At 38.9% G+C, this 15,178-nt stretch overlaps 1 protein-coding gene across 1 annotated transcript in view; it reads left to right on the top strand.

The window, feature by feature from the left end:
• The window catches only part of cacna1ba (calcium channel, voltage-dependent, N type, alpha 1B subunit, a), a 162,922-nt gene that overhangs the window by 66,144 nt on the left and 81,600 nt on the right, over positions 1–15,178 (top strand). Inside the window, exons 14-19 of the mRNA XM_084729269.1 lie at positions 1,345–1,451; positions 5,217–5,282; positions 5,427–5,459; positions 8,006–8,041; positions 10,324–11,124; positions 14,775–14,962. Coding sequence (XP_084585395.1) covers positions 1,345–1,451; positions 5,217–5,282; positions 5,427–5,459; positions 8,006–8,041; positions 10,324–11,124; positions 14,775–14,962 — 1,231 coding nt within the window. The remainder of the gene's footprint in view (positions 1–1,344; positions 1,452–5,216; positions 5,283–5,426; positions 5,460–8,005; positions 8,042–10,323; positions 11,125–14,774; positions 14,963–15,178) is intronic.

Here is a 15,178-nt window from a genome sequence, read left to right as displayed (position 1 = left end):
GAAGTGTTCAGTTTCATTGACAGTAATAACAGTGATCCAAGTGAGTGGAAATAATTAGTGAATGAAAAAGTTTCTGTCAGGGGGAAGAAACTGAGAGCAGAGTGGTGAGTTATGATAACACTCTTGTTCTGATGGAATTAGTGTGGTGGAAGTGTACATTACTCTGAAATGATCAACAACAGGTAAACCAGTAAAAATAGAAATAAGAGTCTGTCTCTAATATATGTCTGTTTCAAATCAATTTAAGTCTCTCACAGCCAGGTGGATGGGCTTCAGCCCACCACAACCCCTCTGGGAGAAGCAGTTATAGACAATGGATGGATGGAACCATTTATATAACATTCATTTTTTTTTAGAAATATGACAAAACTATATTTTAAGGGGGGGTTGATTTTTACTTGTCAATTATGCTAGAAAATATATTTTAAAAGATCAAACTCTTGGCTATTAAACCTTGTAACAGGCCAACCTCCTAGTGATTATTTTTTTTATTAAATGTTAATGTCACCTCTGTCAGATAGGAAATCTGACGGTTGACATGTCACATTTTTTTCATTTCATAGCACAGTCATAGTGAGCAGCCATTTCAACTTTTAGTGTCTCAGAGTTCTCTTAATGCTAATCAAAATACATATTTTTAAACCATAATTAAACCATACTTATTTAGCTTTGATTAAGAAGGGCTACAGATGTGACATGTTATGATTGAGACACATCTGATAGAAATATTATTTAATGAATTTGTCTAAAAACAAAGTTTACCAGTGCTTGAGCAGTATTCCTGCCTTTTGTAAACCAGGAAGTGAGGCAGGGGTCCATAGGGTATAGCTAACCCTTTTTACGCCTGATTAAATCATGTTTGAGTTGACAGAAATCTGTGACAGCAACAGTTTCATTGAAAATAAATTTTAAAAGAAAGACGATTATAATAGAACATTTTTATACCTGTGTTAGCAGTGGCTACGGTTACATGTAGATTTTGAAGGACAAGTTTAGAAATTAAAAAAAAGGGGTATTGATATCAATCAAGGTGTTTTGGTAGGACATGATTCTCAAGAATGGGTGATGTCTGTTTCACATAAAGTTTTGGTGATAGATCATGTGTGGATGGAGCCATTTATATAAATATGAGAATTTATGTGAGGACATATGAGAATCTGATTGGCTGGTTCAAAAATGTTCACCTGTGGTCACATACCAGCTGAACTCTTCTGGTTCTTTAAATCTACTGGTCATTCTGTAGTGATGATACCGCTGTCCTCCACAGATAAAGGTCATAATAATGTTAATGTATGAATGAATGTATTGCATGTGTGCATGTATGTTCTTACACATACTGTCCAGGATGAAGAGGAGCAGGAGGAGGCCATCAATAAGAAGCTCGCACTCCAGAAGGCCAAGGAGGTAAAGGAGGTCAGCCCCATGTCGGCCGCTAACATTTCCATCACAGCGTAAGTCAACCTCTTCTTCTAATGTTTGTTCTGGCTTTCTGAAATCTCTGCTCTTTTGTTTTCACACAGAAAAAAAACAGGAATTCTGTGTACCTTTGTTGTAAAGTTAACTTTCTTCTCATGCTAAAGAACAGTTCACCAATATGTCAATACATATGACTCTGCAGGACGCATATATAAAGAATTTTAATGTCAATATTAAATCCATAAAACCTGCCCTATTATTCACTGCCTAGATTTGTTTAGAACGTGATGCTCAAACCCTTAACAATAGGTTAAAAAATACAAACAACTAATATAGAAGAAAGGCAAAAATTCACAGACAGCCCTGTATAGAATAATTTAATAATTCAGTATAATGATTAGGTTTTGATTTTGGTTTCTTTATCCCTTTATGACAGTAAACTAAATATCTTTGGGGTTGTGAGCAAAACAAGATGTGTAAGACATCTTACTTTGGGAAACACTGATATTTTTAATAATTTTCTGACAATTTATAGAGCAAACAACTATTAACTGATTAATCAAGAAGAAACTGACTAAGAAAATAATAGTTATTTGCAGCCCTAATACTGTCATGAGGGAAGTGAATAACATGAGATTGACCCTTCATAGTAAAGTCAGCAATGATAATGGTTTTGAGCACAACCCCACAGTAGGCGTCACGTCCACAGTATTGGGGTAATGCGGTTATCATCACAGCACTAATAATGAGACACATATGAAAAGGAATCTATCACCAGAACTTACAATTTGCCCATCCCCTAAATATGCAGAATCTTTACATAAATGTTCATTTTCTGCTTTATATGTTTCTCTGCCTGTATTAACACAAACATAGACAGCCCAGTCAGAATTTTCCTACACTGATACTTTGATGCATGGTCTCTGTTTGAAGTTCTGAAATGTGATGATGATAATGTTGACTAATCTCCTCAGAGTCCCAGTGAAAGTCTGTTTATCTGCTCACCCACACATTTCTTTCTCCACTTCTTTTCTTCACTGTTCTCTGTCTCCCAAATGACCTCTGCTGTAGATTTCTGCAGGGTCCCTCAGGAACATGTTAACATCAACAGACAAAATACTGCTCATGAGTGAAGCCTCTTAAACAGCCAATATGCCCATGATATCCCATTGTATTTCTGACATGCAACCACAATGGGCATACAACATGTACGAGATTGAGATAGACTGATGTTAAACAAAAGCTTTGCAGTACAAGCAAAGACACTTAAGTGTAGCCATTCACAAGGCTGATTGTTGAATAACTGTAGATTATTCAGGCAGTACATTTTATGATATTATATTAAAATATTACCTGATTTTTTATATATTTTTGGTCAAATGAATGTATTACAGGTACTGTAGCTCCAACTGGGATTTAGTATATGTTGTTTTATTCTTGTTTCAAATAGCTGACTTCAGTACTCCTCGTGAAAGTCTGAGACCTGAGGAGTATTTTTTCAAAAGATGATCACCATAAATAGCAGTGACCTGAAATTCATTCATTCTAGTCTTTAAAATTGCACTTGGGCTGGGCAGTATATTGATATCATCATTGTGATATGCTGTCTTTTCCTGTTCTTTAAAGGCTGCTTTACAGTAAAATGAGGTAATGTTTTAACTCACCAGACTGTTCTGTCATTTGCCTTTATCAGCTCAGTCATTTTATCCACATTACTGATGTTTTAACAAAACTCTCATTGTGTTAATATGTTGTGAAAGCACCAATAGTTATCCCTACAATAATTCTGCAGTATTGATAAATATTGTTATTGAGGTATTTGGTCAAAAAATATTGTGATATTTGATTTTGTCCATATCACCCAGGCCTATCTGAGTATTTACAGTTAAGTTATTTTAAGTACAGTTAGAGAAGAGAGTTTTAGAGAAAATACATGTATCACAGTATATATTGTATATTGAGGAATAGCCTAAAAATATCAAGATCATTTTTATAAACCATATTGCCCAGCCCTAAGTTGCAGTAATCAATGTTTTTGTGGATACAATGACTGTATGATGTGAATAGAATCACTAATGACATACTCACAAAGACGTAGGAATCAGCTCCCCTCCCAGTGAAGCATTTAGCAGCTAAAGAGCCAGATATGTTTTTCAGGAGCTGGTGGAGCCCAAACCAGTGCTAAAACAGAGTGACTATTGGTGGACACAAACACGCTTCCAAATGATGCTAAATCCTGCGAGTTCTTTATCGAGGTCCATCAGACATTTATCAAAGAATGCCAAGTTCTCCCGATCTACTTATTACTGTTCTTACTCTTACTGAATCAAATACAGCAGCTTGGTCAGTGTTGCTATGCTTCAAACTATGATGGTGTAGGTTTCCCTTCTGGATTCACTTTAACATTATGTTTTGATGTGTGTGTAGTCAGGTGATGTAGTGTAAAAAGTTTGCATGTGGAGGAGGTGGGGTGGATGGATGGGTCAGTCAGCTAACAAAATTTAAATGACCAAAACACAGAGATAAAACCTATTGAATGCAATTAACAATTCATAAAAGCATTCCTGTAAAAGAAGTCTTTAAGGGAGAATATAAAAGATGCCAGTGATGTAGCCCGTCTGATTTCAGTAGGGTAAATGTTCCACAGTCTGGGGGCTCGCACAGCAAAGTCCCGATCACCTTTGGTCACGAGCTGTGATCTGGGGACAACCAGTAGAGCTGCATCCACGGGTCTCAGAGACCAAATATATGGACTCAGTAGGTCTTTTACATAATTTTGAGTGAGGCCATTTAAAGCTTTAAAAGTTAAAAAAGTCACATTTTAAAATCAATATGGAATGCTACAGGCAGATAGTGAAAGTTGGCTAACACAGTGATGTATGAGTATTTTTTGGTAAAGCATGAGGGGCGTATTGTGTATCAGTTAGAGTCGATGGAGGGAGCTCTGGTAGATACCGGAATAAAGCATGTTACAGTCGTCTGAGCAGGAAAAAATAAAAGCATGGATAAATCCACACAAATCAGTGGGGGACAGGAGACTTCAGTCACTATATCTAAGACATATGTTACATTGCCTTATGTCACATTATGTAAACCTACCAAAGTAGTTTTGTTGCCTACACTCAGCCAAGCAATTTTTTTGTGCCTTTATTTTGAAAGTCTACCCAGATGATGCATATTTATTATTCCTACCTTGACTGCTGGGTGTGCAAAAGTAATGCTAGATGGGTATGTAGAGTGACATAGTTTGAAGCTGACCAAGTTGTCATATTTGAAGAGGAGGGAGTGAGAACATGTTGCTGTATTTACAGATGTAACAGCTCAATATTCACCACGGAAACTGACATTTACAAGCTGCTGCCACCGAGTCCCAACATTATGATCTCAATATTTAGCCAAATAGTGTAGGAAATATTTTCAGCTCCACTCATGACATTATGTTTATATCCAGAGTAGTTTTACCTGTACAAATATCAGTAAAATTCTGTAGTTTGATTTCAGTATGAGCATACTCTGTCATATCTGGGCTCTAATGATATTTTTTCTTTGCTCACTGTAGCTGAGTAAACTGTCACTACGGCAGTCAGTATGTCCCTGACGGTCCATTGTGTGACACTTCCTTTCTGGTTCAGTCTTAGTGTTGTATTTCTGAGCTCTCACTGCCCATCGCATTGAAATGTGATGGGAGGCTAAAGGACGCAGAGAAGACAGAGAAATGTCGAATGGTGTCTGGCTGTTTTCTCTGACTCCATCCTATATTATGTCCCCCCCTCCCCCATTTTTGTTTTGTGCATGTGCAGTTTTCTAACACGCAGTCGAGGTAACGCGCACTCTAGCAGCTCATCCATCTGCAGCGTTAACTCACTGTGAGTTATTACCTCTCTGTTACAATGTTTAAATCCTGCCATTGCCCTCCTCTCATCCCTCTTCTTCAGCTGCCAAACCCTGTCTTCCTCTGGTCTCATCATTATGTCATTCTTCTGTGTGAATTGTCCATAACAACATGACAGCTGCTCTGTGCTCACACCTTCTGACAGAGCTGCGTGTGTGTGTTTCAATATTTCCATTCCTTTGTTCTATTTTTATTATTTCTCTGTGATCGACGAGTGTCACGAGTGTCTGTGTCGGTGATCATGGTATCTGACTGTTTGTGATCGACATCCTTCTGTCTGAGAATGATTTTTATCAGTGACTGCACCTCTCCTTCTGTAGATTTCAAGATATCATTTTTCATACTGTATCTGTTCATTACATATATTTACAGCTGTGATTCATTTTCCCAAGCTGGTTGTGAATATGTATTGTATGATATTACTGCTGTGTTAGTTTTTAAAGAAATATGCCTTCAATATTAACCAATGAACAGGTTAGGAAAGTCAAAAAGTAACAAGAGACATTACTGGTTTCGGTCTTTTCATTGGATTTCTTGACAATAAGAAAAATCTAGAATAATGTCAGTTTAGTTCCTGTCTTCAGTATTTTTAAATGTAACAACATCCATCAAAAACACTAAAAGAAGCCTTACTGACTGTCAAGTAGCTTTTCACTTAGTTATTCATTCCTGACGTGTCTTTGCACCTACTGTGTACATCAACACGTTCTCACTCCCAACTTGTCAAATACGGCAGTTTGGTCAGTGCCCCCACGTCTCAAACTTAAAAGCTACAGGTATCCCTCTTGTGTCAAGTGTTGCACGTACAGGGCTCCACAGTCAGGTTATGATAATAATATTATAATAAACATGCAGCGTCCAGGTAGACTTTCAAAATAAAGGTACACTACTTGGGTAGGTTTAGGGAAAGATCATATGTAATGTTACATACATAAGGTTTATATGTACATTAGGTTAGGTTATGTTATGTTACGTTACATTATGTTACATCACGTTACTTTACGAGACGTTACATAATGTCACATTACGTCACTTTACGTTATCTACGTAAAAAGAAGTCAGTATTGACTCTTAATTTTACACAAACATGAAACTCAGTCGATTTGGTTAAAGTCCTGTGTTTGTTTGACTCATCAGTCCACCCTGCATCCTCCATACATGGACCTTCTTACTCTTTATACACCTGTCATAGATGGCACATTAAAACATAGCACTAGAGAGGTTTTTCCAGAAATGACAATATTGATTTACCTACAGTGTCATAGTTTGAGGCATAGGGACACTGACGAAGCTTACTCATTTGATGGGTGCAAGTAAATTTAAAGTCAAATTTGATTTATATAGAGAAATATCACAGATCACAAATTTCCTCAGAGGGCTTTACAATCTATACACTGCCTGACACCTTGTGTCCTATAGACCCTCGACATCCTAAAGAAAAACTCCTCCAAAAAACCCTTTTAACAGGGAAAAAATAGAAGAAAGCTCAGGAAGAGCCACAGATCCCCCTCATAATCCAGGATGGACACACATGCAATAGATGTTGTGTAATGAACAAATACCACATTAAATACAGACATTAATGACATTTTTTCTGATTCATTAAATAGAGATGCACAATAAATATTGAGGCAGATAAATTATCAGCTGATATTGGCCTATCTAGTTATATCAGTCTATATACATATGTATATATATATATATGTATATATATACATATATATATATATATATATATATATATATATATATATATATATATATATATATATATATATATATATATATGACACAAATTAGATTTTGACAGATTTTGTCGAAGCATTTCATTTGGAATCTTAGACAAAAAAATACCTTCAGCTGCGTAAAAACTACAGATTAAACTTATTTTTAACACAAAAATGTCATATTATCAGTTATCTTATCTGTACCTGCCATGAGAAGCAGGTAATTATCATTTATCATTACTGACTGAAAATAAATCTATATTGTGCATCCTACATAAAATGATAAAATGTATGTATAGAATGTGGATCCTGAACAACTTCACCTGGTCAGGTGTCACCACTGGGACTTGAGTGTTGAGAGTGAAATGAGCTGTGTCTGTACATTGAATACCCAGTAACAATAATACCAGATCCCTTACACTTTATCACACCACATCCAAAAATATTATATCAAGTTTAATCAGTGATGTGAAGACGACCCACAGAGAGTTTGTTTATTGCAGCTGTAGGTCTAACAACAAGAGCAGTTTTAACTGACAATGAAACTGTATTTCTTAGACTATTTTAAAAATTTGTTTGGCTTCTAATTTCATTTGTATAGATTACAATTTTCAGTAAATGAAAACTCTACAATATAGTTCAAACAACTGAGAGCCTGGGTATTGGCATTTGCAATGCAGTTTTTACACTCTCCACTGAGACCAAGGCTAAAAATAGCATCAGTAATAATGAGAATTTGCTCTAACTCCACTGCCCCGTCCCCATTATCCCCCTGCTTCTTTTCAGCAAAAACTATTTCTTTTGGGTTTTTGGATAATTTTGCGTCTCTACTGTACATGTTTCTCCCTGTGTTAGTTTCCTGAAGCTTATTTGCCCCCTCTGTGCTTTTGTCTGTAACCTGTTTCTGTCCCTTTGAAGTTCCTTCTCTCCCTCTGTTTGTTTCAATGTTGCTCCCTTTATGTGTTTGTAGGAGTTATGTCTGCACCCCAGTCCATCACTACCTGAGGTAAAGCCAACCGCCTCTAGCGAGGTGGTCGATGATGATTCATAATCATGTTGTCATTATGTACATTCTTGAAAGCAAGGCCACATAAATGAAAGTGATCTGCCCTGCATTCCTGTCATGCACACCATGTCACAGGCTTTTCTGTTCATTTAGTGAGTCCAGTCCCATGTTGTCCATCCACCTCTCAGCAGGAGTTCAAAAGGTTGTAGTTCAGTTTTACATATGTAGAATGTACGCCTGTTCTACATATGTAGACGGTGAGTATGAAAAAAAAAATTGCAGGATGATGGAGCATTGAGAACATGGGATAAAGTTGTTGTCTGTTCCTAATCTGTGTCGTGAACAGATTGACTTCTCTGATGAAATGCCACATTAAAAGATGGCATTGTAACGTGCAGTTTGATTTTTCAGAATCAGGTGAAGAGATAGGCCATGATCAGACAGAGTGTTTCTAGACATTCACCAAATCACCTGGCATTAAGCAAGCCTAACCTTTATTTTCTATTAAGAAAACTCACAGATCTTACCTTTTATTTTTTGGATAGTTAACTACTTAGTAAGGCTGGGTGATTTGTGAAGAATTTCCATCCAGCCACTGTAAGCTCAACAACTGATAATCACTGATATATTTGCGCAACTGTGAGCTGTATGTGAGCCAAAAAATTTGCTATGTTACATTCACTATGTCCAAAAAATAAATCAAACAAACATCTGTTGTCCTTATTAAACTGAAAAGTACAACTGATCACATTCTGAATTCAAGTTTCTGTTTCTTTGTTTGTTTGTTTTTTTTACCAAACTAAGACAAGCTTTTATTTCCGTAAAACACACTTCAATCAAACTAGACAGACAGAAACAAAGTAAACCTCACCAACATTGTTGTGGTCAACCTTTCCGCTGTTGACCAACTCGACAGTGGTTGAAATAAAGCCATAAATCTCTATTTGATGTGAAAATATTCTGTCTCTACAAGCTGTTTTCCTCTCACTCATCCTCTGGCTCACTTCATGTATACTGTGTCATGCAGAAAATTAAATTAACAAAGTGAAATGACAAAAATGGACCTCCCAAAAAAAACAACTGCCAATGGACTCAGCCAATGGCCAATGTATTCATCGACTTGCCAAACCCTACTACTTAGTAGCCACCTAATGTACCTAATGAATAAACAAACGTATAAAAAAAATGGACAGGCAGAGTATTCTTAGGTGAGAGGCTGTTCCCAAATAATACAACTGTACTTCAGACACTAGCTGATTCAGACTTCACCTGAACAATGACAGTGTGAACAACAAAACAGGGCTCATATGGATGCTGGAAGTCCTTGAAAACACTTGAATTACACAATTTTAATAATAAATCGCCAGCTGACAGAATAGTTCACATTTTAGATAAAGAAATAAAATAAGTGGGATTGGCTTGGCTAAGTTATATAGGATACCAAGTCTACTTCCAGACTGGTAACACATTTTTAAATATTAAACTTTGTCATGTTTTTCTTATGTTTCCCAAAACAATTTTTGTTTTTTTATAGCACACTAATATCTTGTGTGATGTAATGAAGGAATTATGTATGTAATATGTAATTCACAACTCCTGCTTGAAAATACTTGGAAAGCACTTGAATTTGACATTGGAAAAGGTCTAGGAGAGATGGAGTGGAAAAACATGAGGCGCTCAGCAACACAAAAGCAGCGAGCAAAACACTTTACACTTACGGAAAACAATTACAAAGGCTGTTACAAAGCACTCTGTCTGATCAGGGCTACTTATTTCCTAGAGTATCAAAAGTGCATGTATTCAGTCATTTCAAAGCAGTGTATTACAACCAGGCATTGACAGAGAAAAGTAGCATGTCAACGCATGGTAATGTGGCCATGCTTGGCTTTTGTTCAGGCATATCCATGGATGGGCTCTCTCCACAGTAGACTGTGATAAATGGACCCAGTGAGTGGTTTGCTGTGTTGAAAGCTCCATTGCACCTCGGTCATACTGTAAATCATTCAGCATGTAGGGACTATATGTGCCATCATGAGATGTAAAATGAAATATACTGCTGGTTTTATGTGCCATGAAGTCATAAAGTGTTAAGTACATAAACATGAAAACCATGCCTGTCAGTGTATTCATTGGATATCCTTTGTAGAGATGACAAACTGTTGTGAGCAAACTGTGGCGCTGACATCAAAATACAGAGTTTAGAAGAAGATTTACACAGTTTTTTATATGCCGATATCAGTCTCAGTGGTTCAGATTTGTCTGGTTCTTCTGCCCCTCCCCAGTAAGGAGCAGCAGAAGTCTGTGAAGACGATGTCAGTGTGGGAGCAGAGGGCCAACCAGCTGAGGAGGCAGAACCGGGCGAGCTGTGAGGCCCTCTACTGCGAGCTGGAGCCTGAGGAGCGTCTCCGGCTGTCCTCGGCCCTCCACATCCGTCCCGACATGAAGACCCACCTCGACCGGCCGCTGGTCGTCGAACCTCGGGACGGGCCTCTGCTGGGCGGCCACCAGCACCACCATCACACGCCCAGCATGCCAGAGGAGGCTGAGACTGCCGCTGACCCTCCTCCTCCTCCTCCTCATGTGCCTCACCAGCCCCGCCGCCACCACCGCCACAGAGACAGGGACCGGACCAGGACCAGAGAGGAGACCAACGATAATGGTGACACCAGTAAGGATGGGGGCCACCACGTCCACCACAGCCGCTCCAAAGACCACGACGGCAGCCGCTGCAAAGAGGGGAAGGGTGAGAGGTCCCGTAGCCGAGAGGGAGGCAGGAGACACCACCATCAGAGCTCAGTGGACGACAGCGGAGGTGGAGGAGTCACAAGCGAGAGGGAGCATCGCCATCATCACTCACACCGCCAGTCCCGAGGGGGCAATGGGACTGTGAACAGTGGAGGGAGGGGAGAGCGGAGGTCCCGCCACAAAGATGGACGGTCATCTAACAGGGACGGGGACAGGAATTCCAGAGGAGACAGCGGTGTCAATGGAGAGAGGAGGAGACATCGGACTCATGGATCCAGGGGTCAGTCCACAGTCGAAGGGGAGGAGTCCAACGAGAGAGAGAAGACCCACAGTCACAGGTAAAAATCCAAACTGTCTCCCAACAGCGACTTTACAGGACTCCAAGCTCATTTAACCTGAGATGAGGATGATTATCGTATTATCATTGTTTTTTATTTTTCTCTTATATTTGTGGTTAAACAAAGCAGTATGAGGGAAATACGAAAATCCTAAGTACCAAGTCTGTTCGTACTTACCTGAGTGTGTTGATGAATGATGTTTGATCTTAAATTGAAGGTGCATTCCAGGAAGTTTACTATGAGCATATTGACACACCAAAATAAATCCGTATAAGGGCAGCAGATGGAAGTGCTGTGTGCAAACCACAAAGCAATAAGTCACTGACATCTGACAGCTAAAGTTAAACTCAGAAAAAAGAAAGGGAATGGAAAGGAAATAACGCTAAAGGACAGCAGGAAATTTGAACATTTTAACAAACATGGAGGAGCAGATTGGAGCATCATTGAGTGATTCAAGAGGTTTCTCTGTCAGGGTGCAGCCAGGTCAGCCAACAGTGTCCACAGATTATTTGGACATTTATTTTTACCTTTTGAGGAAGGAAAGTGGATGTGGAGATGGTGCTTAGATGCTCACATGAGTGCAGTGGATTTATCTGGTCTGCTGAGCAGCAGTTTGTAATACTTTAGTGTGAATTTTGGGACAAGGCATGAATTAACCCCACTTGTGGAGTATAGAGAGTAAAAACTGCATGGGATGAGTCATTGTAGTATAACGGGTAATGTCATTTTATTTTTGTTGAAATGGATTTTAGAAAATTGGTGGCAAAATTGGTATCAAAGTCAAAGTATCAATATGGGTATCAGTATCGAATTTTTTTCAATGAGACCCAGCCATAAACAGTGGATAGTCACATCTGTTTAAAGGGATAGTTCACCCAAAAATGAAAATTCAGTCATTGTCTACTCACCCTCATGCCGATTGAGGACCGAGTTTATTTTGTTCGTCCACAAAACTCTGCTGGAGTTTCACAGGAAAACAGTGTTACAGAATCTCCCAAATAATGGAGGTGAATGGTGACCAGTTTTCAAACAACTGGAAAAAACAAAAAAACAATCAAGAAAAAGTCTCCATACTGCTTGTCTCGTGTAATCCAAGTCTCCTAAAGCCTCAGCATACCATTTGCACACCATCACAACACACACACACAGTTCAGACAGTGTGCATGTGAACATGGCTCCAAGATAAGGATCTACAGTGAAGATCCAGTAAACTTGGCATGTTTGGGCTTTAGGAGACTTGGATTACACCAAGTCAAGTTATGTTTTTATTCTGTTGTTTTTTCCATTTGAAAACTGGTCACCATTCACTTCCATTGTTTGAGAGATTCTGCAGCACTGTTTTCCTGTGAAACTCCAGCAGTGTTTTGTGGACTAAAAGACTAAACTGACCTTCAGTCAGCATGAGGGTGAGTAGGTAATGACTAAATTTTTCATTTTTGGGTGAACTATCCCTTTAATTTCAGAAAGTATTAGGACAGTGGCACTTTTTAACAAATCTTTCTACTCAAATATACGGATTTGAAGTGAGACAAATCATGAGGTTGAAGTGTTGCCTCTCAGGTTTAATTTGAGTGTGTTTACAACCACATCAGATGAACAGTGGTGGGATTGTTGCTCTATGATTTGGGGGAGGTAATTTGATACATTTACATAAACCTAAATAAGTTATCATATTTATTACTCGGTTGTAAATTCTTTGTAGTCAGTGACTATCTGAAGTCCACAAGCCATTGACATCAGGAGACACATGGTATCTGACTTTTCGGTCTGGTGTTATGCAGTGGAACACAGGCTCAGTTTGAGGTCAGATGACTGATTTGAGGGAGATTCAGTTTAATCACGAAAAATTCTATATAGTCAACCATCATCTTATAACATTTCTAATTCAACAGTTCTTTGAAATATAAATCTAACTCTGATTTTATCTTCAGGCAGTAATACATAAAAATGATTTAAACATGTAGCAGCATGAACAGTAGGCACAAGGCCATATGACTTGTAATAACAATGTGATCAAATGACTCTGTTCAGCAGCCTGTGAAGCAGGCAGCTCCACTGTGTCAGCCACAAAAACAAAACTGCAGAATAGACTGGATGTAAGAAACGCCTACCATCTGTCACTGACATCAGGCACATAAGACAACACTTTATTGTCTGTTCACACGCAAATGTGTCTCACATCACATGCTACAACAATCATCAATCAACAGAATGCAACATAAGAAAGCATAAAGCAGCATAAATGACATCCTAACATAAAAGAACCTCTGAAACAGGAACAGGACACTGGATCATGTACGTAGTCCTATTCACCATTTATGTATGGTGTCTCTAAGTCAGAACTGGGCAAAATGCGGTGCGGGGGCTGGATGCGGCCCACTGAAAGGTTTCATATTACCCGCAAGGCCATCATGGAAATATCATAAATTAAAAATCTAGCAAAGACAGTCATAAGCATTTTTCTTACCATTAAACCATTATCAGACTTTTATTTTGAAAGGGGTCAATGCTGTGTTCACTGGTAATGATAATGAACTGTATCTTTTATATTAAACTGTAACTTTATTCACTCAGTGCTGAACATCCATGTTGTTTAAGCTGTTCTTCTTCTACTGTTGCTGCTACTATCATTGCAGCCTGTATGCAGCAGCATGGTTCACTGTAAAACATCAAGGTTTGGACATTGTCAACAAAATATTAGTCCACAATGCATCATATGGCAATTCAGGGGTGACCAACAGTAGAAATGTCTTATATGGAACACTTCTGATCATTCAATTATTAGAGATTTGACCATTATTGGGACCTTATATCATTTGTGTCTGTCCCACAGCAGCCTGATCCATATCTCATTTTCTCCATCTCTTTTTAAAATTTGGTAATACTAAGAGGCTTTGAAAGCCTCTGTCTCCCCTCTCCTCCTGATGCTGTCCATGGTTCTGACACATTCATCATCTTACTTTTGAACTTTTTATAGATGGTTTTTATAGATGAATAAATTAATTAAAATCTAAGTTGAACTCATTTGTGATCACATTATGGGACATGATACACACAGCCATGATATGACAAAAGCACACCCTGCCACATGTCTACACCTTCACATGTAGGAGGCAGTATAATCCTTGTGATTAATGCTACATATAGGTTGTTGTCATATATTTTGCTGTATATTGTAGTTTCGGTGAATGCAACAGACTTGCTAAAGTAACCAATCCCAAAAACCACGAAGCCCACATTTTGCAGCCCCCACCAATCACCGATCAGGGCTTCCTTCAACGGCCACACTGTGATTGGAACACTGTCCTTGAAGCTGAAAGTCAGCGCTCAAAACTCATTGTCACTGTTCGATTTCAAATTTAGCATGCTAGAGAACAAAGCCAGTAAAATGAAAGCATGTCACTGTCCTAATCATTTTGCAGCACACTTGTCTTTTGAAAGGCAAATGAAAAGTGTACTTCGGATCTGAATTTACTGTAAAACCTCAGTTTGACCCTGCAGTATTAAATTATGTTACCGTTTATCTGTAAATGTTCCACCAGATCCATCAATCTTTGTGAAGTCAAATGAAATGTGGTGGCAGGTACTGTGAGATATTGTTTGGCGATGCACTGTGTATTCTAAAGATGCTGGTTCTGTTCTGTGGACAGGTTTGGTGACTCAGAGGGGGAGTCCCTGGCCATCTCCCCCCAGCAGGGCTCTGGTGGGGCCAACTGGCCTCCTGACAGACCAGAGGACTCAGACAACCAGAGGAACGTCAGGCGAACAGGTCAAACTTCCATCCACATTCCTCCTGTGACTGTCACCTCCCCACCTGGAGAGACCACCCTCATACAACGTCAGTACCACCTGAGGCCTGCAGGATTATGCACACATCATGTGACTGAGATCACTCCTATGACTGTCATTACATTTACAGGGACAGTTCAACCCCAAATCAAAAATGCACATTTTCTTCCTGGCCTGTAGTGCGATTTATCATCTAGATTTTTTTGGTGTGACTTGCAGAGTTTTGGAGATATTAGCCATAGCTGGCTTGTGGCACTCAAAGCAC

The sequence above is a fragment of the Lutjanus erythropterus genome, chromosome 10 (assembly GCF_056507025.1).
Source record: "Lutjanus erythropterus isolate fLutEry1 chromosome 10, fLutEry1.hap2, whole genome shotgun sequence".
In the NCBI taxonomy this organism is placed as follows: domain Eukaryota; kingdom Metazoa; phylum Chordata; class Actinopteri; order Lutjaniformes; family Lutjanidae; genus Lutjanus; species Lutjanus erythropterus.
Note: the sequence above shows the minus strand (reverse complement) of the source record. Positions and strands in the feature narration are given on the sequence as shown.